The 27,227-nt window shown below is 44.9% G+C and overlaps 1 protein-coding gene across 3 annotated transcripts in view; it reads left to right on the forward strand.

The window, feature by feature from the left end:
• MBOAT2 (membrane bound glycerophospholipid O-acyltransferase 2) overlaps positions 1-27,227 on the forward strand; it is a 1,094,556-nt gene that overhangs the window by 1,048,479 nt on the left and 18,850 nt on the right. For all 3 annotated transcript variants that reach the window (XM_085610738.1, XM_085610736.1, XM_085610737.1), the window contains exons 9-12: positions 8,471-8,574; positions 10,744-10,808; positions 18,293-18,425; positions 26,363-26,514. In XM_085610738.1, coding sequence (XP_085466864.1) covers positions 8,471-8,574; positions 10,744-10,808; positions 18,293-18,425; positions 26,363-26,514 — 454 coding nt within the window. The remainder of the gene's footprint in view (positions 1-8,470; positions 8,575-10,743; positions 10,809-18,292; positions 18,426-26,362; positions 26,515-27,227) is intronic.

Consider the following 27,227-nt stretch of genomic DNA (forward strand, 5'->3'; position numbering starts at 1 on the left):
CCCATTGATTGATTGATTGATTGATTGTCCGAACACTAGTTGTTCGATATTGGTTCTTTGGAGGTATTCTCTGCTTGCAAATAACGAAGAATAGAGATATTCTGTCTAGTCTTTGCAAGCAGTGAAAAGATAGGTAGTGCTGACTTTTGTCCCCGTTGAAACCCGTCATGCCTATCTTCTCCCCACTGATTGGTAGTTGGTTCTGCCCGGACCGCTTATTAGAGGTGAACCATCCGGCTCCACTGGAGGGCACCCCTAATAAGGACATGTTCACTAAATATGGACTAGTCGCCGTAGCTTATACCAAGCTATGGCATAAATATACAAAGAAGGACCCCGAGAGTCAGTGGCCACTGATGGGATCCTTCGACGACCATAAGATAGAAGCGCTAGAAATAGCTCTGCGTAGCAATAAGACGACGCCTACTATGCTTGACAGTATCGGCATGTGGCGCAAAGAAGCGACGCAACGGAAAAAGAGGGAAGAAGTAAAAGCAGAAAAGGAATTACGAAAGGCAGCCACCTTGCCTCCGCTTGGTGCAGTGAGACAGTAAAAGCGTCGGCGGAAGAACCCGCCTGCTGCCCCGCCCTAAGAACAAACCGTGGCATTGCTACAAGGTTGCAGTGACGCCATACTGACGCAAAGTTGACGCTAACGAAAGTTCTCGAACTACCGAAAGGAATTCTGGTTCAACAGCTAATTCATGGAAAGACTTAGACTGTGCACTGGCCCGACCCCGCCCCAAGATGGCGCTGATGTAGGAGTGGCCTACAACTCCTTGTGGCGTTCCAGCCACGTGACATTTGTGTTAAAAAGAGATATATAAATATATGTATGCGATGCTTTCACACATGATGGTGGGGGAGAGGGGGGGAACGGATTTTTATGTTAATCTAGTGTTGCTCATGTTGCTCGACGCCTCTCGCACCGTGGCCGGCCTATAGCGGCTGTAGGCCCGTATTTCTACACTGACATTGTTTTAAATAAAGGGCTTCTTAAAAAGGAATTACGGAATCCGTGTCATGACTAATCATCTGGGTTGTTGAAGGTTTCTCTTTTAAATAAAAGATTGTCACTCCTAAGCGAAAGCATACAGATAATACGGACTCAATTTGCCTAAAATATTTTTGTTTAACGGAATTTGTACCCATCACGCCTGCCCCCCCCCCCCCCTTTTTCCAAGAATTGTCAAATCAATAATGAACTATAACTTAAGATATATGTCGCACGCAAGGTATGGTATCCTGCACCATAATACACGACCAATTGAGAAATACATGCACGACCAGGGAACCCGAATTTAGGAGATGAATGAACTAGAGCATCTTTGCCTCGAACTAAAGAATAATAGGTCCGTGGTATTACCCACCCCTGCGGCTAGCCTGGTACATGGTAGGTAGAACTTTTCGTGTCTGCGCGCGCTGGGGTATTTTGAATACTGCACCTCCCCTCCCCTCTTATTTTCCCCTCTATAGGTCACGACGAAGCTCCGACTGAAGAGTGGAGTGGACATGGACCGCACCAAGTTCAATATCAGGGAAAACATAGACGAACGTTGTGAGATAGTGCGTAAAATTACAGACCACCATTGGGAACATGAAAAACTGTATGATATGATTGTGCGTGTGTACTACGATTATACGATATGAATGTGTATGCATTTCATGTTCGGGTCACTTGAAGAGAGCGTCATTGTATGATTGAAGTGCTCGTCCACCGATCAAAGGGAGGAGAATAAAAGGTCAGACAACCCATAAGATAAACTACAAAATACTAAAGGTACGCAGCATGCATAGGAATAGAGGACAGGAAAGGAGAGGTCCCCGTGCTCGACGCAGCCCTGAGTCTCCGTCTTGATGCATGTACTGTCACACCCTATCCGGCATTTGTGTGTACGTGATCACCGAATTTATGTCTTTTCCCCGCTTGTATTTTCTTACATGGAACAGACCCATGCTACTCCATGTTGTGTGTGCACCAAGTGGCCTATTATCTTACCCATCTCTCTCTCTCTCTCTCTCTCTCTCTCTCTCTCTCTCTCTCTCTCTCTCTCTCTCTCTCTCTCTCTCTCTCTCTCTCTCTCTCTCTCTCTCTCTCTCTCTCTCTCTCTCTCTCTCTCTCTCTCTCTCTCTCTCTCCTCCCTCCCTCCCTCCCTCCCTCCCTCCCTCCCTCCCTCGCAAAAGGCTCTTTCTTGCCCTCTTTTCTTCTTGAATAAATTAACGACATACACCTCTTTGGTAAGTGTATAATTGGCCTGAACACAGTGGTGTTCGAACAAATTGACAGAAACAAAAACGACCATACTTTACCACGTTACTACCTCTCCTTTTTACAAACATTAAGCCTAATCGGCTGAGAAGGAAAGGACAGGTAAGACGACTGATGTCTCCCAATCTGACCCTCAACACGGGGACTATATGTCAGTGGTTTTTGTTTTTAAAGGACACCATCTCCACCGCCCAGAATTACCCCTGACCAATTAGCCCGAAATAGAATGTCTAAAGCACCCTGTTCTCCCAAAGATAACTCCAGCCCTATACTATCCGTCTCAGAGTATCCCGAACGAAACAGCTGATGGCCCTGTTTTAAACTGATAAAGGGTCACCTACTGTATGAAAAGGATACTCGTGAACGCATGACCGTAGCACCTCGCACTTACGGGTATTACCAAACCTTGTATTATAGGGCGCAGAAACTGACACCTAGAAGGCCAGACGATGGACAGGGACACCCACAGAACCCTGCACCACAGCAGTAATTAATAGATTAGTAACACGCACCTTAACATCAGAGTTAATAGACACCAATCATATAGTAACAGATAAGAACATTTCCGCAACTACTCAGTGGTTGGGAGAGAGAATGAAGTATGTAAATGTCTTCCCTGCCAAAATCCCTAAGACTTTCGTTTCTTATAACCTATTCAAGGATAACCTGCAGCCATCGGAAGAGAGGGGTCGGATGTGACGCACAGTCTGGCTGCGGATCATAAAGCATCTATGACATCGACCAAGGGGGAAGCGACGAAGCAAAAAGGGTGTGAGACGAGACACCATTATCAGAACGATAAGCGCGAAGGGCTACATCGAGGCCCCTGCTCACTGACCAGCGTGCCTGAAGTCTCAACCCGTCGGGCCCGATTGATGGGCCCAGTGCTGAAAGATTCTGCTCTCCTTGGTCCACATTTTTGATCCGATCCCACGCCACCCCATTCTCTCTTCCTCTTTCATTTGGACTATGACTTTGACCTACTACCGAGGAACAAAAGGCCGGCACCCTGTCTCAAAGTACCTGTGGTGAACTGTGTTAAGGAACAGGACTGTGATCAAAGAACAGTGAGTGGTCACACCCTGCCACGTGAGAAATCGGATTTGAGCTGGACCTTAGCTCCACCGCCGGTGCTCAACAGTGCCAACGAAAGAAGAACAACAATGAGAGCTTACCAGTGATAGCTCTTTATAAAACAAGGACACTGGAAAGAATGACCCATGTCAAAATTGAAAATCCTCTCCCAACCACCTTATTATATTAACTATCTTCTTCATGATGTTGCATCAATCACTTCCGACTGTACACTGAGAAGTTAAGAAAATGTAACTTTGTATAGTAACATTCATACAACACCAGCCATGTACACGACTATACTGCAACTTTGAATGTACTTCCTCCTCGCCTACTTTATCAAACTGTATGAGACAATGTACAAATGTGTCAGATTACTCCTGCCTACCCTAAAGACTCTGTATCTTTAAATGTATGACGAACATTGACGATACTGTAACTGAAAGGCTAACAAAGGTGAATATTGGCCGGACAAGCTGGCGAGATATGTTAAAAGGGAGGACTGTGGAAATTTAGCTTGCAAACTGAACATTATCTGCGCCATCTTGCCTCTCCCCAGCGCCACGCATAGCAAATGCACGGTCGCCATTTTAGGCACCCCACTCTCTCTCCCCGCTCACTCTCGATTGCCAGCGCTTTCCCCCGGCGCTGCGAGCATCCCCCGCGCGCCGGCCACCTCCGCTCTCTCATACAGGCCATAAACCCTCTCCTTCTGCGCGACCCTGCTACGGAACCACTTCCGACCGACAACCCATACATGGTCATGCCTCTCCTTTGATAACCCCCTTCCTCTGCGCCCCATTGTCTGAACTGGTCCCAGGCCATCACCTAGCCCTGCGGATGCAGTTTATTGCCCCTACTGTAAGGGAAACACCCCACATCAAAGGGATTACAGTAGATCAAAGCCCCTACTCCCTGAGACCCGACCGGTCACACACCCCCCAGGAATTGGCGGAATACCCTGCTGCGCAATAGCCATCTCCTACTGTGGATGGGGTGGGAACTTCTACTGTATCTATGTGTGGGATCGGATCTAAACCGGGGCTTCAGGGGATATTTCCCCCGCACATCAAGGGAATCTCAAGAATGTACTATGTATAATAAAGCAATAAACCAGTGTATAAGAGACCAGGTCTCAGAGATGCAGTTAGAGCACCTCGTGACGATACCTTGCTGTCTGATCTGATGTGTTCTGCTCCGACGGAATAAAACTTTGTTTCCTGCCTTCCAGTCTCCGACGCCTGCCTCTTTTATTGATAAAATCATCGAGTGGTATGAGAGGCGATTACCGCCGGGCAAATACTTGAAAGGTTATCGACTGAAACTGCCGCTACCATTTAACATATGTAATGGTCATTTCAATTGAAAATGTGTTGTCTGTAATGGTAATGGTAGCAGCCTCTCCCCAGCGCCACGCATAGCAAATGCACGGTCGCCATTTTAGGCACCCCACTCTCTCTCCCCGCTCACTCTCGATTGCCAGCGCTTTCCCCCGGCGCTGCGAGCATCCCCCGCGCGCCGGCCACCTCCGCTCTCTCATACAGGCCATAAACCCTCTCCTTCTGCGCGACCCTGCTACGGAACCACTTCCGACCGACAACCCATACATGGTCATGCCTCTCCTTTGATAACCCCCTTCCTCTGCGCCCCATTGTCTGAACTGGTCCCAGGCCATCACCTAGCCCTGCGGATGCAGTTTATTGCCCCTACTGTAAGGGAAACACCCCACATCAAAGGGATTACAGTAGATCAAAGCCCCTACTCCCTGAGACCCGACCGGTCACACACCCCCCAGGAATTGGCGGAATACCCTGCTGCGCAATAGCCATCTCCTACTGTGGATGGGGTGGGAACTTCTACTGTATCTATGTGTGGGATCGGATCTAAACCGGGGCTTCAGGGGATATTTCCCCCGCACATCAAGGGAATCTCAAGAATGTACTATGTATAATAAAGCAATAAACCAGTGTATAAGAGACCAGGTCTCAGAGATGCAGTTAGAGCACCTCGTGACGATACCTTGCTGTCTGATCTGATGTGTTCTGCTCCGACGGAATAAAACTTTGTTTCCTGCCTTCCAGTCTCCGACGCCTGCCTCTTTTATTGATAAAATCATCGAGTGGTATGAGAGGCGATTACCGCCGGGCAAATACTTGAAAGGTTATCGACTGAAACTGCCGCTACCATTTAACATATGTAATGGTCATTTCAATTGAAAATGTGTTGTCTGTAATGGTAATGGTAGCAGCCACCTGCATAGGCCTTTTAAGGAACCTCAGGCCCATACTTGGGCTCTTCGATTCTAAGGCCCGCCAGCTTATCGTCCAGGCCACCATTTTATCGCGCCTGGACTACGCTAACGTTCTCCTTCTGGGAGCCAACAAAGCGGAAACAGCAAGGTTCCAACGCATTCAAAACGCGGCAGCCAGAACGCTGGTTGGTCTCCCACGCAGATGCTCAGCCAGAGCTACCATCCGTAAACTCCACTGGCTGCCGGTGGAACACCGAGTTAAATTCAAGGCCTTAGTCACAATCTTTAAAATCGTCAAACAAGGAAACCCCCCTCTGCTTCGTAGCCTTGTCCAACCTTACGTCCCTGGCCGTGTTTTGCGCTCTACCAATCAACTCCTCCTCACAATCCCCAGGATTCGACTTTGTCGATCTGGAGGCCGCTCCTTTAGCGTCCTCGGCCCTAAATTATGGAATGATCTCCCCCTCAGCATTCGCTCCATTGATTCCCTCCCAGCCTTCCGTAAGGCAATCAAGACTCACCTTTTCCCCACTCCCTAGTTTTCTCCCCCTCTCTCCCCCCCCCCCTTCTTTCCCTCTGTCTGCGCGCCTGTCTCTTAGCGCCGGGACACCTCTTTGCCGGGGTAGCTGTTGCGCTTCACCAAATCTAGAAATAGAAAAATAGAAAATAGTGTGCTACCACACCATGCATACTCAACTGTACACCACTCCATGTCACTGCACTCTACACTGCACCACTCCACTCTACTGCACTCTGCACCTCTCTACTCAGCACCATTCTACTCTAGGCCAATGCACTCTACAGCACTGTTCTCTACACCACTGCAGTCTTCACCTCTTCAGTCTAGGTCACTCCACTCCACGCCGCTCTACAGCACTGCACTCTAAGCAATTGCACTCTACCACTCCACTTTGCGCCAATCTACTGTATGCTACTCTACACAATTGCTCTCTATGCCACTATACCCTACATCACTCTATGCCACTGCACTCTACCCTGCACAACTCCACTCTATGCCACTTCACTCTACTCTAAAACAATCTACTCTACGCCACTCTACTACATGCCATTCCACTCCATTCCACTGCACTCTGCCACTGCACCAGTGTACTCTACGCCATAACCTCCTACACTAATGCACTACACCAAGGTACTCTACAGCACTCTACTCTGCAACACTACACTGTCTCCCACTTAACTCTACTATGCACTACTGCACTGTATGCCAGTGCACTTTACGCCACTCTACTCTGCCTCACTGCATGCCACTCCTCTCTATGCCACTTCAATCCACACCTCACCATGCCACTGTACTCTGCAGCACTCCACTCTGCACCACTGCACTCTACTATGCACCACTTTAATTTATACCAATGTATTTTACGATGCTGCATTGTATACCGCTGAATTCTATGCTGCTGCTCTCTACGCTATACTATACACTCTACGCCAATGCACTCTACACCAGTCCACTCTACGCCTCGCCGCTCTGCGCCACTCTACACTACACCACTAACTTTTAGCCATGCTGAACTGCAGCTAAAACTCCTTGCCAAAGCCAGTAGCTCTTGCATTGGCGAGACCGATTGGCTTTGCCAATGCTTGTTAAAGGTGCTCTCATAAAGTGTTTAAATGATGCAACTTTGTAGCTGTGTGCAATTTGAGTGCTTGGTTAGGTGGCTTGTTAGTCTTATCTGTTAACAAATAATAATAAAATGCAAGGCAAAACTGAAATGCTCATTTGTTAATTAAAAAACATCACTAGTAAATCGACAACATAAGAGAAATTTTGCAACAATGTGGCGGAATAGGTTTTTTTTTGTTTGGTTTTTCATATGCTCGCAATGGTGAGTAGTAAAAATAACGATTGTGCTAGATTGCCACGGTCAGACCTATTGGCTTTGCTAATATTTTTATTCAAGTTTAGTGTTGGACCGGACACATCCCAGTCTTAAATGTAATAAACTGACCTCTTACTATAATGCTGCTTTATCAGGCTCTTTTTGTCAAAAGCATGATCAATCCCAGACTAAGCAAGCCGTAAGTGGGGAGATTGAAGGTTCCGGTTCATACGTCTGCTGTGACTTACTGCTGCAACACCATTTATATCCTAAGGACGGTCATAGATTTACCAAACAGTCGGGAGAAGTGAAGGTGACATCACACACCCTTGAGCCACCAGTAACTAAAGAGCGTGTCACCTTGCCCACCCTGAAGAGGGTACTTCGAGTCGTCTTAGTGACCCTGTGTCCTGCTGCAGCATTCATCACCCTGAGCTCAGGGTTTGCAGGGGTAGTGTCTCAGGCAGTTCAGGGGTAAACTTCCCTTAACTGATTTCCATAATAAAGCATTATTATAGCATGCAGTGCGAACTGAACCCATGCTTGCTATTAACAACAGTTTTTACAACTAGACATATTAGTATTGGTGTTAAATGTATTCACTTCGGAAGGATGAAAGGCTGAGTCAGCGCTGTCAAAACTCGAGCCAGTGATACTCCGGTTTGTCAAAGTTCGAACTGCATTAAACCTGCTGGTTATCAAGCTAGACATTATTTCAAAGCCCAGCATGAAGGGTGGGATACGTTTAATGGATCGTTCGTGTTGTGAGGGATTGCTGTAAATACGAAAAAAGCCTGTGCATTCTAGACAAGTTCTCATTTCTCCAGACGTATTTTTATCTGGCATTGCCTTTTAACTGCATGACAGCTCTGGGCTAGGGGTCAATGCAAGAGTTTATAATATAGCAGTGACATAGGTTTCAGCCGCCAATGCACGTGAGTGCTCACCATTTTAGAATTTATTTTCTGGTATGTTGAGACTTTATTCCTTCAATTAGCCTTATTAAAATACTTTTGCTGTTTTCTTTAATTGCAGCTGACGCTATAAATAATGCAGCCGGGTTCGGTTTTCAAGGATATGACAAAAATGGAACGCCTTGTTGGGATTTAATTTCAAATTTGCGAATTAGCCATATAGAGGTGGGTAAAAAGTCATCAATTTTCAGTAACCTGATCATAGTAAACATTTGTTGTCAGAATTTTTGCAGAATAGTGATTTAACTCTTTCACTGTCCTAGACTTAGACACACATCTTTAAAGAACACTTCATCACAATGCAGTAACAATCCAATAACCAGCTATCTCTCCTATCGCTCACTGACTGTATGATTGCCTCTGACCCTGTATAGCTCTCCACTGCCTTTTCTTTTACATTTGTGCTTTATAAATACCACATACACACACATTCATGTGTGTGTTTTACAAAAAATGGCAACAGGCGTGCATGGAGTGGAACGTACCCGCCTTGTTTTGTGCCCTTAGATGCCGGCAGCCTTTCACTTCCATAGGCGATGCTCAGTAGAAGCGGCCTGGTCTCCTCATCGAGGCTGGCTCACAGTAGTGTGCAACTTCCATTTGTCCCCGCACCTCGCCTAAAGCCGGACAAATAGCAGACCAGGTCTCCACAAGGCTAAGAAGTGGATAGTTATCAGAAGCGTTTTTATTTGTAAATCTGCAGTTTTTTTTTTTTTTTTTACAGTTTCCACTCCATTTCCCCGTGTGGAATGTTTTGTTTGGAAAGAATATGTATGCACCTAAGCAGCCCTGCCAAGTGCCATGCATCTCGCGTTAGAATAAGGCATTTCCTGTAGTTTTTCTGCATTACTGCAATGCCTGAGATTGTCACGCAAATGAACCGTGTCCTGAAATGCGATGAAACAGTGTAGTTTCAGTTTGCCGCTTTGCTGGGAAGGACGCATAAAAAGTTGAGCTCCGAGTACTATTTTTCGAAGGCCACAAGATGGCGCTAGTGTACAACGGGATGTATAGGATTCTCAACACATTACGACGTGGAAATATCCTGCTATGGCAGAAAGGCAAACACACTTCAGAGATTAAAAGACACAACTACTGTAGGCTGTGAGCTGTGTATTGTGTAACTTTGAAATAAAGGTCTATAAAAAAATTAAAAAAAAAGACAACTACACACCCGCCTAATTAAAGTAAAAAAAACACCCGCAGCGCAAACCATAGTATCAAACAGATGTTGATGTCCAGCCGCAAAATGAAGCTTCTAAATACATGCCAAAAACTGGGTCAGTCTAAGCTGCGTTAAAAGAGGGGCCTAATTTGAGAAATGTTAAGGGAGAAGATTCCCGCTGGAGCCCCTCTCGCATCCTGTAGTCAGCCTCCGGTCCCACGTGGCAGACCTCCTTGACAGACTCGCTCAATTGACCATGATGATCATGCCATTAATTTGATTGGTTTCCAGACAGAGAGGCGCAGTCTGGCTAAGGCAGGGAGTCTTTGTTTAATTGATTGTTTCTCTGACGTCTCGCCCAGCAACAGGTGTCCAACCTAGGCCGTGTGCTGTGCCATGCTACTACTAAGTGTGGGTGACATTATACTGTTCGCAAGAAGGTGTCATTTATAGTTGTTCAATGTCACTCATAATTATACTGAAATTATGAAAATAACGCACATAAGCAATCTCAAACAATGTAGGTACTGGCGTAAAAACCAAAAAAGCAGGTTGTGCAATATCATACTTTTGTTAAACCAACCAAAACGGCCCGCCTCCAGCCAATCAGAACTCCCCAGAGCTTAGGGGAAAGCAAGAGGGAGCGAAATACAATCACTTTAGCATCTGGCACAACATTTTAAAAAGTGTCATCTCTTATCTTGGTGAATTGCCTAACCACACCCTTTTCAAGACCAGTGCTTCCCAAAGATGTGATTTAATCTAGTGGTTAGTGCATGCAGGTTCTGATCAATGTAGCACACAAAATCAAGAGGTCAATGTTAGTGGGTAAAGGCAAAGAAAAACAGACAATCTCCGTAATTGAAAAAATAATACATACAAAAAGGGATACATATCATTATAACAACATTTCAAGAGAGGCTTGTAAATGAGCCTGTCTTGTAACAAGTAGCCCTAATTTCAATGATCATAGGGCGATTAAACAATAGACACATATTTGTATAATGATATATACATAGAATGTAAATGAAAGTAAGTATACCTGCACATCTGTTGTTTACACACCCAGTATGCTCTTGTATCTGCGCTGCTTTCTCCGTTGTATTGTATTTGATCCTTTAGCAGTAATAGAAATAATTGTGACAATAATTGTTGGTTTCTTTTGACAGTTTTCAACAAGTTTCAAAATGTTTATTGACAACTGGAACATTCAGACGGCTCTGTGGCTTAAAAGGTAATTTGAATTTATAAATCACGGTTTCCCTTTAAACACTTATTCGGGGCAGCAAATCTGCTAAGCATAGTTGGCATCAGGCTTTTTTCGACTCAAAATTCAAATGCAATTTTGGAAGGGCTTTAGGTCATGATGATTTTTGGGAACGGTATCCAAGTTTCATACAAGAATATTTTGAGACAAGTTTTTCCTGGTGGCTACAAGATGTTTGTTCTGTTGCAGTGAAACTTCTGTGCCTAGATAAATACATTTCTTGAAAATAGGACTTTTCAAACTGAAATCTTTTCGTCAGCACCCTTGTTTTCCTTTCTTTACTATATTTGTGAAGTAGGGGCCAGATGAGCAGAGATTTTTTACGTTCACAAACAACCCAAAAAGGCATTTTCAAATGTACAAAGGCCCAAATGCGTTTTGGTAAATTGTTATTGAATCACAATTTGGATTTGCGATTCGGTATTAGGAAGGGGCGTGTTTAGGGCGTCCCTTCCTATTACCAAATTGCAGTGGTATGTGTGAATGCTTTGCGGCCAGAATGCAGTTGCAAAACATTAGCATTTTACCGTCTACTTCAAGTAGGTGGTAGCCCATTATCAAATAGGAAGGAGTCCCCAAAGGACCACTTCCCCTTTGTGATTGTTTGTGAAAACATATTTAAAGAGCAGGCAGTGGTCCCACGGACCACTACCTACTGTTAAAAAAGGAAACGTTTCATGTTTCTTTTTGAAACACATCCCATTTTTATAGAAGGAAAACAGGCTGCATTTAAAAAACAAAATTAGCTTTATTTGATAGCAGTCACAGGTATGGTGGTCTGCTGATCCCAGCAGCTTCCATCCCTGTTATGTTTGCGATTCCCAATCGGTCGCAAACCGAGACCTACCTCATTGTGGGCCAGATGTACGTAGGTAATCATTTACAATGACCAAATAGTTAATGTTTGCGATTCGCTATTTGGTAATCGCAAACACCCACTTGCAAATGTGAGATTTACACATTTTCAATTCCCAGTGGGTCGCAATTAGATTTACCTCATGAATATTAATGAAGTAGAGTCGAGTGGCAGGGTTATAACCAATATATCTATATTGGTTCGATAGGTGATTCCAGTATAATTGAATGTGCTTGAATTGCCACAATATGTATCATGGCTCCTACATCTCTGCATTCCTTCCAAGACTGCTTTGAGCTGCTAGACCATGCACTCAGTCTGCCTGGAGTGAAATATTGTGAATCTTCCTCCCAAACAGCCTCAGCAGCACAAATAACTTCCATCTAAGATTTTATTTTGCTAGTCTAAACTAGTCTAAACCAGGGGAGGCTTGCAACGTTAAAATTCAGTGGGGCGCTGTGCACCGTACAACTCTGCAATATAATAATTACATTTATAAAGCGCCAGGTTACGCCAACAGGCGTATCCCTGCGTTTGTATGAAGAACCCGGGGGAGCTGACAACCCTATCAGTGATCAAGGAACAACAAACTCGCAACAATATGTTGCCTTTCTCCCCTCCCGACGACAACGAGCAGGTAAGGAAGGTGGTTTACTTCCTGCATGCAAATCGTACCAACCCTGGAGCTGCTTAGTTAGGTAACCCAGCACTCATTTTGAGACTGAGGGCCTTTGCCTGCAACCCCTCTGCAGTTTTACAGCACTGGGATTGCAGGCTCTGAAGTGCGCATGACAGATTGGCCGGCTATAGACAGCCAGTCAATCAGCGGTCTTCCCACTGCTCTTCGAGCAGTTTAAAAAGGAAAACTAAAATGACAATAACTAACGTTATTATCATTTCAGTTTTTCTTCTTGCTTAGGTGCGAGGTGGGGCTGGGCTGGTCAGGGCAGGGACTAGGGTGAGGAGTGTTAGGCACACTCTAAAGTGCACAGAACGGTTTGGCAGGCCTTCTTAGGCCGTCCAAATAGTCCTGCGCACTTTGCATGTTTCCCAGCAGGCTGCATTACACAGCCTGGTAGGGAACTTGCACATCCTCTCTGTCCCCATCTGAGAGCCAAACCACGGTGCTCAGCCCAATCACAATACTGCATTGCAGCATTGTGATTAGCCAGGGGATTCTGGCAGGCTGTGTGCGCTTCCTGTTGCGGCGCAGAGAAGTCAGAGGAAAGGAGGTGGCTGGCGGCACCCAGATAAGTCACTTTATTTTATTTTTTTGTTCCCCCCTCCGCTCCCTCATGCCCACCATCCCCGTTCAGTAGCAGCCACTACTGTGGTCAATCTGTCATGCGCATTGAACACTTGAAGCCGTCATTCTGCCGAACACAGGTATCTGTCCGCCCGTCTCCACCATCACACTAGCGCTAGCATGGCCAGCGCCACACAGAATAATATAATGGTAATGACCATTTTAATATTCTGTGTGTACCTGCTGCACTCGCAGCAGGCGGGTCGACGCTCCTCTGCCTTAACGGAGGAGCTGCTGGTGGGCTAAACCCAGATTTGATGGCAACCTTCCGAGAGCCAGTCAGTGTCCTTTATTAGAGATGGTTCTTGAGCTAAGATGCAACACAATTTTCTATGATTTTAATTAGAAATGGTGGTTCTGTGATGATGGGCAAAAACTGGCAAGGCAGTTTGGATTAGCAGTTGTTTATTAAGCATGGGTTTATAGAGTTCTATTACAGTGGATCAGGCGCACAGTCTTACAGGATGGTTTGTACTAGAGGGGTAGAAGGTTGAGTTCTGTGTTCTTTCAGTATCCTTCTTACTCCCCCTTCTGAAGAAATAGATTTCTAAGGGGACTTGGCCTGTGAGAAAAAGTATGAGCTCTTTGGCTCCTGGGGAAAATTCACCACAGTTTATAATGAGTCAGTCACGTCTCTCTGGATGCTTCAGTCTGTTTGCCATCCTATGTCCCCTGTTTCCACTCCAAAACTGGTTCCAGCCATGTCTTGGGTCCTTGCGTTCATTGGGTGTCTGAAGTGATTCTTTGCTAGGCTAGAGTACAGATGCTTGCTGATAGGTGGGTGACACTTACGATTTTGAAGTGCACACATCAGGGAGATGCTGAAATTAGATACAGGTCCATTACGATGAGTGTTGTGGTTATCATTGCTCACTCTTTTGATTAACTGCAAAACTACTTGTGCGACATCCTTGAATGGGGCCAGGGGATGCAAAACAATAAGTTATAAGAACTGTACCATGGATTAAGTGGAGATGACTAAGGTATGGATGATTTTTATGAAATGAACTTTGAATAGTTTGGCTTCACTTTCCTCACTAGTCAAAATGTGAACCATGTTCTTCAGGTCTCTTGATACGTGCTCTGAAGGTGAAGTGACATTCGTGGAGGAATCCAACAGTTTTTGATTTTGTGCCAAGGTGTGGAATAAATCTGTCTAAATTTACACCAGTTAGTTATACTTGTGTTTGTGCTTATCAGTTGCTGTTCGTGATGAGGAGGATTTTGGATCCGGTCAGTTTCAGTTTTAATAGGTGTTTGTCCATTTCTGTATTGAGGGTAAACGGAGACATGGGTTTGCTGATTATGTTATGCAAAAAACAGAACTTCCTACACTTGTCTAATTCAAAAAGGCAATATGTCCACAAGATATAATAGCACCCACAGACAACGGTGTACAAAACAATGTTACTTCATTTATTAACTCATTTTGTTCATTTTGTTCATTTTTTCATTATTTTTTGGGAGACATATACAGTTATATTTGAGAATATCTCTTGATGCATAAAGTGCATATAGCATCACAATTATAGAACAAGATTGTAACTATCCTTAACAATATATAAACATGACATCTATAAAAAACATATATACAACATAAATTCCAAAACATTCAAGACAATAGGCCTGAAAAACACAAAAAACAACAATATAATAGTGGTTAAAACCATGGGTTGTAAAGTATAAACATGAGACCAGCGCCAACGCACGTTTCGGAGCTCATATGTTGCTTTTACAGGCTCCTTCTTCAGGGCGTGCTTAGGTGGTCTTTCAAAAAACCAAGGCTTCAAGGCCTAGTTTGGTGTCCAACCTCATAAGGTAAAGTTACACATTCAACATTGACAGCCGTTGGTCTGTGGGTATAAAGAACCTCAATGAGTAATTTATAATAATCATTTAAATTAGCAATTTCTTAGAAAAGGTGGGAGGAGCTTATACAAAGAATGAAAAAGTTAAAGGCTCATATTGGCCCGTGATAAAAAACAGTCACCCGAAAAGAAGGAAATTGTGAGGGAGTAGAATTCCAAGTACCAATCACCTAGATGAGCACAGAAAGAACTGTTAGAGTAAATATATACATACATACTTGTCATACAACGACTCTTTTATAAGAGGATACCAGGTGGGCAGCGACTTCGTTTTTTGACTTAACTTTTATGCAGAAACTAAAAAAATGACTGAAAAACAAATAGTGACCCTTTAGAAATCTAAGGACATACCAGATTGATAAGTATAAATCTGGGAAGTTTGGGAGTGAGGGTTAAAAAACCTAGAAAATTATCGTACTATGTTAACGCAAAGTCTTACGAATGGTGGAAAGGGTTACTAACTGCTGCTGTACCCTTGATAAAGATGGTGTGACAGGCTGCGTCTAACGGCAATTATAACAAAAAAAGTAAAAGAACATGTTTACTCTAATTATAATCCTAGATCTAGAAACATGGATGGCGATTAACTGTAAGAATATCTTCGCGCAGTGAGATGGAGGTAGCGCGTAGTGCTAGGAGGACTAAAGACAAGATATGACTAACCCAATTACTTACTCTGCTAGGGTATCATCGGGTGTGGTGGCAGTGTCCGGGCCGATAGGTTTCAAAATCGAAAGCTGATTTTATCCAGATAAGTTGTACGAATGAGATTAGTATAAATGGTCGCGTGGTTAGAAATAACCTGAAAGTATAAGGACACAGACTGAATAAAGAGATCACGCGATATATAGGCAGAGTTGATGTGATAGAATCTAATCTAAACTGCTTACCAAGCTGGGTCATCGCTGACCACATTAGTAATATCCGAACCTGGATATGTGTAGAGTAAGTCAGGGAGATTTCATATCAACATTGACAGTCCCGCAGAGATGTCATAATGGGGGGATATAGATAATCACCAGGTTAAACAGGGCCTGAAATTATGTATAAAACAGGCTTTATTACGAACAAAAGGGAAATGAGTACAATTTATAGACTAACGTTGTTTAATAGATGGTACAAAAATATACCTGAGTGGGTTTCTATTCAATAGTTTGGCAGGCCGTTATCTTTAGAAAAGTTGAAACACGGACTAGACAAATGAGGTACGAGTCCTTACAGTTATCTAAAAAACAAGACATACACATTGTGTAGAATACGCATTGGATGATAATGTGGGCATAGTTAGAAAGGGTAGTAAAACGGCTTCCGGTAGTATCGGTAAAGTCCTTACCAGAGATTCTAAAAGTTACGCATCACGGGTCCCGCTGCTGCCACTTTCTGCCTAGAACGATATGGACTCTGGCGTCTTCCTTATATGGAAGACCAGGAAGTGATGAAACGGGGTCATAGACAATACATTCTTTGTATAAGCTCCTCCCACCTTTTCTAAGAAATTGCTAATTTAAATGATTATTATAAATTACTCATTGAGGTTCTTTATACCCACAGACCAACGGCTGTCAATGTTGAATGTGTAACTTTACCTTATGAGGTTGGACACCAAACTAGGCCTTGAAGCCTTGGTTTTTTGAAAGACCACCTAAGCACGCCCTGAAGAAGGAGCCTGTAAAAGCAACATATGAGCTCCGAAACGTGCGTTGGCGCTGGTCTCATGTTTATACTTTACAACCCATGGTTTTAACCACTATTATATTGTTGTTTTTTGTGTTTTTCAGGCCTATTGTCTTGAATGTTTTGGAATTTATGTCGTATATATGTTTTTTATAGATGTCATGTTTATATATTGTTAAGGATAGTTACAATCTTGTTCTATCATTGTGATGCTATATGCACTTTATGCATCAAGAGATATTCTCAAATATAACTGTATATGTCTCCCAAAAAATAATGAAAAAATGAACAAAATGAGTTAATAAATGAAGTAACATTGTTTTGTACACCGTTGTCTGTGGGTGCTATTATATCTTGTGGACATATTGCCTTTTTGAATTAGACAAGTGTAGGAAGTTCTGTTTTTTGCATAGTACTTTTCCCTGTTTTCTTCCTCGCTCATTAACTTATTCAGGGTCCCTCTACTGTAGTCCTTTGCTGATTATGTTGGCAGAGGAGGCTTTCGAATAGTTGCCATCATCAGCTTAGTTATGGATTGTACTCATAATAAGCATTGTCAAATACTTTGATGCTTACTCTGTCAGTGCTGTGACCTGAGGTAGACTGGTTATCACCAGGTGGTTAATCTCATTGATGTGATGATGCTGCTGGATGGAGACCACTTCTTCAAATTGCTTTTTGAGAAATAGTTAATGTGTAATTATTTGCTAATTGGCAAGACTGTAGGGCTCCTTGGTTTCTTCTTTCAGGAGTGGAGTGATCTGTCCCGTTTGATATGTGTCAAAGTACATTCCTTGAGTCAGTGAGGAATTTAAAATATCGAGGAAAGGTTTGAATGTTGGTCTGGTGGGTGGTCCTTCTTGATAATCGAGGTCAGGCTCATCTTCATGTTTGGTGGCTTTGATATTTGCAAGGATACTTGCAAAGTATTTTTCAAGGCTATCGTCCCAAACAAAGCAAAAAAAAAACTAACAATGCAATTAAAACACCCCCACCCCCTCTTTAGTTCGATAGGCCAGGGTACATTTAACATTAATCTCTTTCCTTCCATTCCTGCAAATTGCCCACCCCTCATTTCGAAGATCATCACTTAGCCTGTTTTGACAGTCATAACTGCCACATTGCACTACCCCTTCTCCTCTAGCTCATTTACTCATCCCACCAACTCACACACCTCCCACTAAGGACCACACTTGACTCCTATTAATGTAATCCTCCACAAATACAATGGAGTAAATGCATGGAATAGTCTCCTTCGGGCACAAGACTGGCTCAGTACCCAGCGACACCCATTTACCACTGGATTTATAACTAGCGTGCTGCTCCTGTAAAGCTTCAGCACCTCATCAGTTGTAGTAAGCGAAATATAAATGCAAATAAAATTACAGTGCAATTACAATTACAGTGTGCTGTGCTGTTGTATCATTGTGTCCAATCAACACGATTTAAACTTAAAGACAAGAAAATTCAAACATTATTGATAGACCCACTCAAAAAACTTCTCACTCACTTGCCCAGCATGTTAAAGGTGATCATGCAACGGCGCTTCCGACACTCCAGGAAGCCACTAAAATACAGTTGTAGAAGTGTTAGGGAACCAAGCGCTCCTAGATAAGATGGCCAGTTTCCATACCTTCCTTCCTTAGGGATTTATAGTTGCTGCTCTGTAGCTGACAGTCTATGGCTGTGTAGGAGTATGTGGCTTTCTTTTGTTCTTGTTAACACCCCCCTTTTCTTCTGTTTCCAGGGTGTGCTACGAGAGAGCGACCTACAATCCAACTGCACAGACCTTCTTGCTCTCAGCCATATGGCACGGAGTGTACCCAGGATACTACTTAACATTTTTTACAGGAATTTTCATGACACAAGCAGCAAGAAGAGTAAGTATTTACAACATTTTTTGAAGGGCTCAGAAACCTCAAAGGGGGTTATTGCGGAATGGAAGATAATGTAGACATAGCAGGAAGGCCCATCAGTTTTATTTGACACCATGTAGTGTAAGTCTGCACGGATGAAGCTGACCATTACAGAGAGGTCTTTGCTGAGATAAACACAGGGGGTAAGGAACAGGCATGTGTGTATGTGTCGAGACGGGACTTTCGGAATTGTACAAGAGGTGTTTCAAGGACACCTGCCCCTGGCGGTGGGTGGGAAAAGCTATAATAATAAATAATGTCGACTTCCTCAGCGTTAACTTGGATAGAGGGAATACTGGAAGGTGCCGCTGCAATGTTGAAGCTTTAAAGAACATGGTGTATACAATCCTTTTAAGGAGGGCCTGGCACTATTCAGAGCTTGGTATCCATTTACTGCTTATAAGGATGACTTATTCTTCCAGTGAATCCTTCCACAACTATATGCAAGGACTTGGCCTTACCTTCTCTTTCACAATCAGTGGCTAAGGGCTAAATAAAAGATATAGCAGTGAAGCAGAGTCTGCCCAAAAACCCTGTTCACAACTGAACATAGTGCCCTCTGTGAAGTTTTAAAGTGCACTGCAACTTTTTAATTTGGCAAATTAACTGTTGATGAATCTGGATTTGAAGATCGTTAGATGATTTCACACTACTGACACAGTTTTTGTTTGCACACAGTGACTGTTTCCCATTCATTACCTGTGGGTTTCCCTCCTACATAGTGACAGCACTGGAAAATGCTTCTACAGCTGTGTTAATACAAAGAGTTGTGTGGCAGTACCAGTTAAGCATGTGTATGTCATGTCCTGCAGTCCCCTTTAACTACACATATGAACATCCTCGCTTGCATCACAGAATGAAGTGGTTCTAAGCCTGCTTCTCTCGCATAGAGGTAGTCTTCTATTCAGATTCTTTCTGATTCATTCCTCCCCCCCAAGGATCTCCACCCATCTCACAGCATTTTTCTGGGTGGTCATCTTCTCTTCATGTCCCAGAGAATTTGCATGTAAGAAAAAAGTCTGTTGTGTCCCTCCAATTTTGATACTTATCAGAGTTCGGGGCATGTTACAAGGTTGTACTCCCTGGGTCACAGGCTGTGCTCTCAGCATAGCTATCATAAACTTCAGACCTCACTTCCTCAGGACCTGTGGCACCTACAATCATAAGCAGGATCCGTCCATTTGGGTAGGGAATGAGATAACCCGTCTCTCACCTGATTCTTCTGCCGAGGCCCCAACCTGGACGCTGGTCCTCACTGGATGCTCTGTTTTGCACTTCGCCTCTCAGGATTCCAGGTCAGGTCTTGTTGGGGCCCTTTTTGAGAATGAAGTGATTAAGCCTCTTCTTGCCTGGGCTGGTTCTCACATCCCCATGGTATCAGACCCTCCATGGTGCCAACTTGAGTCCTATGCAGAGATGGGGATTAGGCGACTATCATTCCCGGCAGACATTGCAGCACTCTTTGGACTTCAGCTTCATAATGTCAGGAGTAGGAACACCTCCCACCTCTTTTGGGATGTCTCCACACCGCTTCTTGATCGGCGCTAGAGATGGCAGCCTCATAGAATGGAGGTTTGTAAAACAGCAGAGATACTTTTCAAACAAGTATTTTTCTATGTTGTCTCTAGGCATTGAGACGTTCTCTTACGGCTGACTAGGAAATAATTAAGGAGAATTCTTTAGCCATGGGTCAAAGGTTAGATGCTGTGAAAGTCTCAAGTTTCCTTTTTGATCGCCTAACGATAGAGCGTCTCGTCCCAGGAGCCAGGTGACACTTGGAACTTAGTCTACATGTAGAAGGTGTCTAGTATGTCCTTAAGATGGTACAAGTGAGGAAGAAAAACCCACAAAGGGCAGAAAAAAAATTCTTTGACAATCTGAATGAATCTTAAAATGAAGATTACAGAAGATTATAGAAAAGCACCCTGTATAAGGAAAAATATTAGAAAGAGCCTAACAAAGGTCTTTCAAGAATGGCATAGATGAAGACATCTCAACGAGGGTTTAGTGTAAAGACCTGGGACGTGCTTCTGCCTTCTGTACCAGAAATGCAAATTTTACTCTCATGCTAATTACCGCTGCCTTCGGTAAGTATACTCTCCTAATGTAACACCATGTCCTGTCATCTTGTAATTAACCAGGGGAACAATCCCATGAGAAATTCAGAAACAATGTAAAACGTTCTCAGGCGAAAGCCAAATTTGAAGCGCCGCCCCCTCCCCGGGGCGATTTTGCCCCCAAAGACTCCATTCCCTGGGGCCTGACCATGTCACCTGGGTGTCAAGGTTTCTGGAAGAAGATTGTATGGGGGTGTGGGGGGTAGACACCCTAACTTCCCCCTTGCCTCTTGTTCTTCTGTTTGTTTTCCCTCCATTTCCTCCAATTCCCAGGCTACTAGCCAGGTTGCGGAAGGAGAAAGTGAAACTCATTTTGATAGCTCCATTTTGTTAGAGGATGGGGTGGTTTCCTCTTCTGGAGCTAATGTGGATAGATCCGAAATGGATACTGTCAGTAGATCAGTACCCTCTCCAGTCCTCTCTTCTTCCCCTAGATACATTCAGGAGAATGAAGCTGTCAGTATGGTTGTTGAAAGAAGGGGTTTGAGGAAGTTGTATTTTCCTCTCAGTTGCCTGTTCTATTCAGCAGTCCAGAAGAGTATCCACAAGAAGGGCTTATGATCATAATTTGGGTTCGGGAAGGTCTTTGGACCCTACTCTCTGTGAATCAAGATGCATCCTTCAGTTCCTGCATGAGGGATTTGACAAGGGTTTAGCCGTCTCTCCCTTGAGAGTTCAGTGGGAAGCAATTAGGGCGGTTAGGGCACCTTGGTGTGTTACAGAGATGGATGCTTTAGGTTCAAGACTATTGAAGGGTTTGTCTTTGATAAGGTCAACGTTTAGATCAACCTCCACCTCCTGGGATCTTCCTTTAGTACTAAAGGCATTGCAACCCCATCCCCATGAACCTTTGCAAGATACCTATTTGAAACACCTATCTTTGAAGGTTGTTTTTTTAGTAGCCATGACATCAGTTCGGAGGCTAGAGGAGTTAAGTTCATTATCTATTAAAATCCCTTATCTAAAAATCTTTTCGAATTGATTGGTTCTTAAGTTGGGACCAGGTTTTTGTTGAAAGGTTATGTCTTCATTTCATCAGAGTCAGGAAATAAATGTGCACTCTTTTCTTCCGGCTCCCACTACTCCAGAGGAAGAGGCCTTACATACATTGGATGTGTTAAATATTGTGAGGTTTATATCTCCAGAACACAAGAGTGATAATCTGTTCATGAATTTTGGTGTTTTTCGTTATGGCCAAAAAACGTCTGCCTAGACTTTACTTATATGGCATCAGACACTTATTCTGTTGCTTATAATTCACAGGATACTGTGCTACCCAGTGGAGTACAGGGTAGATCTGCTCAATGAATGGCTGCTTGGGGCAGATGCTTGTGGTCTATGAATTTTGGTTTCAGAGTCTTGGCAGCTACTATCCTCTGAATACTTGATCTCCTATGTTTACAATAAAAGTCAATCAATCAGGACATTTGTAGAGCGCGCTACTCACCCGCGAGGGTCTCAAGGTGCTGGGAGGGGGGTGCCGCTACTGCTCGAAAAGCCAGGTCTTGAGGTGCTTCCTGAAGGAGAGATGGTCCTGGGTCAGTCGAAGGGGGGTGGGGAGGGAGTTCCACGTCTTGGCCGCCAGGTAGGAGAAAGATCTTCCTCCGGTGGTGGTTCTGCGAATCCGTGTGACGGTGGCGAGGGCGAGGCTGGTGGAGCGGAGCTGGCGGGTAGCTGTGTAGAACGTGAGGCGGGAATTGAGGTATTCGGGGCCCGTGTTGTGGAGAGCCTTGTGTCTGTGGGTGAGGAGTCTGAAGGTGATCCTCTTGCTGACGGGGAGCCAGTGCAGGTCTCTCAGGTGTGCAGAGATGTGGCTGTGTCGGGGAATGTCCAGGATGAGTCGTGCAGCTGCGTTCTGAATGCGCTGGAGTCTTTTCTGTAGTTTGGCGGTGGTCCCAGCGTAGAGGGCGTTCCCGTAGTCCAGTCGGCTGGTGACGAGGGCCTGGCTGACTGTCTTCCTGGTTCCAGTGGGGATCCACCGGAAGATCTTTCGGAGCATGCGGAGGGTGTTGAAGCTGGAAGATGTAACGGCGTTGACTTGCTTGGTCATCGTGAGGGAGGAGTCAAGGATGAAACCCAGGTTGCGTGCATGGTCCGTGGGCTTGGGGGCGGTGCCCAGAGCAGGGGGCCACCAGGAGTCGTCCCAGGCAGAGGGGGATGGTCCGAGGATGAGGACTTCAGTTTTGTCTGAGTTCAGCCTCAAACGGCTGAGCTTCATCCATTCCGCGACGTCTTTCATTCCTTCCTGGAAGCTGGCTCTGGCGGTGGCGGTGGCGGGGTCGTTGGTGAGGGAGAGGATCAGTTGGGTGTCGTCGGCGTAGGAGATGATGTTGAGGTTGTGTTTGCGTGCGATGGCTGCGAGGGGGCTCATGTAGACATTGAAGAGGGTGGGGCTGAGCGAGGATCCTTGGGGTACGCCGCAGATGATCTTGGTGGCCGCTGCGCGGAAGGGCGGGAGACGGACTCTCTGAGTTCTGTCGGAGAGGAAGGAGGTGATCTATTCCAGGGCCTTCCCTTGGATCCCGGCATGGTGGAGGCGGGTGGTCAGGGTGCGATGGCAGACAGTGTTGAATGCGGCCGACAAGTCGAGGAGGATGAGGGTGGCAGTTTCACTGTTGTCGAGCAGGGTCCTGATGTCGTTGGTGGCTGCGATGAGGGCGGTCTTGGTGCTGTGGTTCGCTCGGAATCCGGACTGCGATTGGTCGAGGGAGCTGTTCGTCTCGAGGAAGGTGGTCAGCTGTTTGTTGACGGTTTTCTCGATGACTTTAGCGGGGAAGGGGAGGAGTGAGATGGGACGGAAGTTCTTGAGGTCTGTGGGGTCCGCGGTGGGTTTCTTCAGGAGGGCGCTGATCTCTGCATGCTTCCAGCTCTCCGGGAATGTGGCGGATGTGAAGGAGTTGTTAATGATGTCCCGGAGTTGGGGTGCGATGATGGAGTCGGCTTTGTTGAAGATGTGGTGTGGGCAGGGGTCGGCTGGGGAGCCGGAGTGGATGGTGTTCATCATGAGGGTGGTGTCTTCCGTGCTGACGGGGTTCCAGGTGCACAGGGTGGTGGTGGGGGGCGTTGGTTCGGTGGCTGGGTATGTAGTCTGAGCGCCGAAGCTGTCGTGTATATCGGCGATCTTGCGGTGGAAGAACGTGGCGAGTGAGTCGCAGAGGTCTTGTGATGGCGTGATGGCGTTGTTGCTGGCGCTGGGGTTGGAGAGCTCTTTGACGATGCTGAAGAGTTCTTTGCTGTTGTGGGTGTTGTTGTCCAGTCGGTCTCTGAATGATGTCCTTTTGGTGGTGCGGATCAGCTGGTGGTGTTTGCGGATGGCGTTCTTGAGGGCTGTCATGTTTTCTGTTGACTGGTCGTGGCGCCAGGATTTTTCGAGGGTACGGCAGGATTTCTTGGAGTCTTTGAGATCGACGGTGAACCATGAGGCTTTCTTGCTGTCGGGATTGCTTGGGGGGTTCTTCAGTGGTGCAAGGGCGTCGGCGCAGTTGGTGATCCACTGTGCGAGGTTGCGGGCTGCTTCGTTGGGGTCCGTAGTCTTGGTGGGTTGGTTTTGGCTCAGGGAGGTGGTGAGCTGGTCGGTGGTGATCTTGCTCCAGCATCTACAGGGGGCTTGCTGCGGGCGGAGGTGAGTTGTGGTTTTCCTGAAGTTGAAGTGGATGCAGCTGTGATCAGTCCAGTGAAGTCTGGTGGAGTGGCTGAAGGAGATGTGGTTGCTCGAGGAGAAGATGGGGTCAAGCGTGTGGCCGGCGTAGTGGGTGGGGGTGTTGACCAGTTGCTTGAGTCCGAGGTTGTCTAGCAGGGTGGTGGTGTTGTTGTCCTTGTATTTGTATGCATTATTTGGGAGGCTGTATCTTTTCTGTTGGGAATCAGGTTGCAGTTGGGATGGTCTGCTGTATCCTTGTATAGTAAGTAGTGGTACGAGAAAATGGGTTGAGGGGGTAATTATTCAATTACTTACCAGTAATCTTCATTACTCAGAATTCCCTTTTTCTTGTACCAATACTTACGACCCTCCCTCCTGATCCCCTGCTGCACAACCTGGATTCTCGTTTTCTCTAAGCTTTGGGATATACAGAAACGTAGGGGGGTTAGGCCTCTTTTATTACTATATTGTTAAGAGGGATATGAAGGTAGAGGAGGGGTGGTGGTTTTTAGGTCTCGCCTGACCCAGCGCATGCGCTGGTCTGGCGAGACTTATTGAGAGGGCTCCAAAAAGGGCTACCAGGCCAGCCTAGAGCTACAGTGCATGTGTGCGGTCGCGCGCGCCGCGCTTTACTGCAATTACTTTCACTTTCACGGCCGCTTTGATGTTTGATCGTGATCCCGATCGCGATCACTTTAACTTATGCGGCTGCACGGCCGCTTTGCATAGCCAATAGGTCTCGCTTTTGGGACCTTATAAGTATTTAGTTATGCAACTGTTGCATGGCTAAACACTTATAAGGTCCCAAAGGCGAGACCTATTGGCTATGCCAATGCTTGTTATATTCTTTCCATTGGGCCAGATAGGTCACGTGGTACCTGGGAGAGAGTAGACACCGCAACATCACGAAATACAATGATGAAACTTTTCAAACACTCACCCCCAGTCACAGATCTGGGTTTAATCCATTGTTATTTTGCACACCATGTCACTCCAGTTTGGACCTGGTCATTTGCAGATCAGCCTTGATCCTGTTTCTCATGGGAACTGGCCAGCCCGAACTGCCAGGCCAGATCCTCCCTGAACTGAAAACAAGCATCCTGGGACCTGTTTTGGGTTATCACCTCTCATCAGCCAGGCCAGCTTAAATACAGTGGTGCAGCGAGCACGGGACCCACATCTGGGCATACCCTAGAGGGTAGACACCTCATATAGAAATGTTTGGTACTAGAAAAAGGGTATTTAGAAGAATGAAGATTACCGGTAAATAACTGAATCATTAAACTGATTGGCAATAAGTGAAGTTGCCTTTATTTATAGTGTGCATATGGTTTCATCTTCCTGTCACTACAGTGGTTTTACTCCCCTGCCAAGACGGGGATGCTAAAGCTACCATAATTTAAGTTCTTGTTGAAGGTGAATTGGAATTTTTTCCGAAAGTGGCTGAATCTGCCTTTGGAGGAGCCCAGGGGAGGACAAAACAAACTCCACTAATGCCCTTGTGTGCTAGGTTACTTTGCGTCAGTATGTGTGAGCACTGCAAATGTATTTCAAGCAGGGGGAACATTGTCAGAGCCTTGTATCCAGCATGGTGTACAGCACTATTATTAGTTTTTGGCGAGCGGTCCATCACCCTTTTTGTGGCTGTGTTTGGCGTGAACTCCCCCAGACATGGCGTCAGACCAACCAATCTGTGCTGAATGTTGATGCAAACTATTTTGGTAGAATTGGCTCCACAGCTTGGCATCACATGGCAGGGGTTGAATGGTTTACTGGTGATGGTATATTTGCCTTTTGCTAGACATGAAGTTGGCATGCCTTGCTAGTGAAGAAAATGGTAAATCTTACATATGTTTTGGTGGGATTTACTGTCCCAGCTTTCTTTGAAATCATGCTAGTATTTCTTTAATTGTCAGATATTTTTCATATGTACAGGACCCATTTGGCTACTCAGTGGATCCAGAGACACACTCAATGGTTTAGAAGCAATTCAGAATCACTAATGTGGATTCTGTTGTATGGCTTTTTCTATTACAGGAATTTAAGTTTGACTAATTGTATGTCATAGCACATTAATTTATAAAAAATGAAATACTTTGCATTTTGCAATTTTGAAAATGCCCTTTTCTGATCTTTTATTTCAGATACGAAACAACATTCGACATTTCTTTTTGAAGTCTCCCAATATTAAATTATTCTATGATGTCTTAACGTGGGTGGCGACTCAGATAGCAATAAGTTACACAGTTGGGCCATTTGTACTACTATCAGTGAAACTATCTCTAAAGTTTTATAGGTAAGTGTAATAATCCATTATACTGACTGATAAAAGGTACTAAGGAACGAGTCGCGTTCTTACAGTTGTAAGCCTACGCCCTGCTTCTGCGCATCTCATGTCCTTTAGCATTGATTCTAGCTGACATTCAACTGTGACGCACTAATCCAGAGCTAGATAAACTCACTACTGTACTCTCGTTCAAAATTTGAAATGGATATAATACTGTACGTGAAAGGATTTATACTCCAAACATGTAAAGAGAAACCTAGTAGAAATTCTGCTAAAGTGGTTGATGTGGAAATGGGCAAACTGTACTCTTGCCCACCCCCCCAATTTGTTTGATTTTTTTAAATAATATACTGGAAACAGGACCCACCTTTTCATAATGGTTACAGGTAATTGCACTACACTAGTCTATAAAAGTATAGCGAATACCCAAAAAATCAAATATTGTCAATGTTGAAATTAGGTCGTATCAGTTCACATTTGGAAATGTTGAAAAAGATTGTTTCCAGTTATCTTTTAAAAGTGATATTGGATGAGATTATTCTCATTTAGGTGGCTGGAGGTCCAAGCCATCAGCGCCCTTCCAGGGAAAGATTGCATTAGTGTTTTTGTTTTTTCTTAAATCTTGGGGTTTCAAGAGTCGTTGCTTCTAAGGTTAATTTGTCCACCAGTGATTGTCAGTTTTCGGGCAAGATAGTTTGGAGTTCCTAAAAATACAGGATTGT

The sequence above is a fragment of the Triturus cristatus genome, chromosome 6 (genome assembly GCF_964204655.1).
Source record: "Triturus cristatus chromosome 6, aTriCri1.1, whole genome shotgun sequence".
Classification (NCBI taxonomy): Eukaryota; Metazoa; Chordata; class Amphibia; order Caudata; family Salamandridae; genus Triturus; species Triturus cristatus.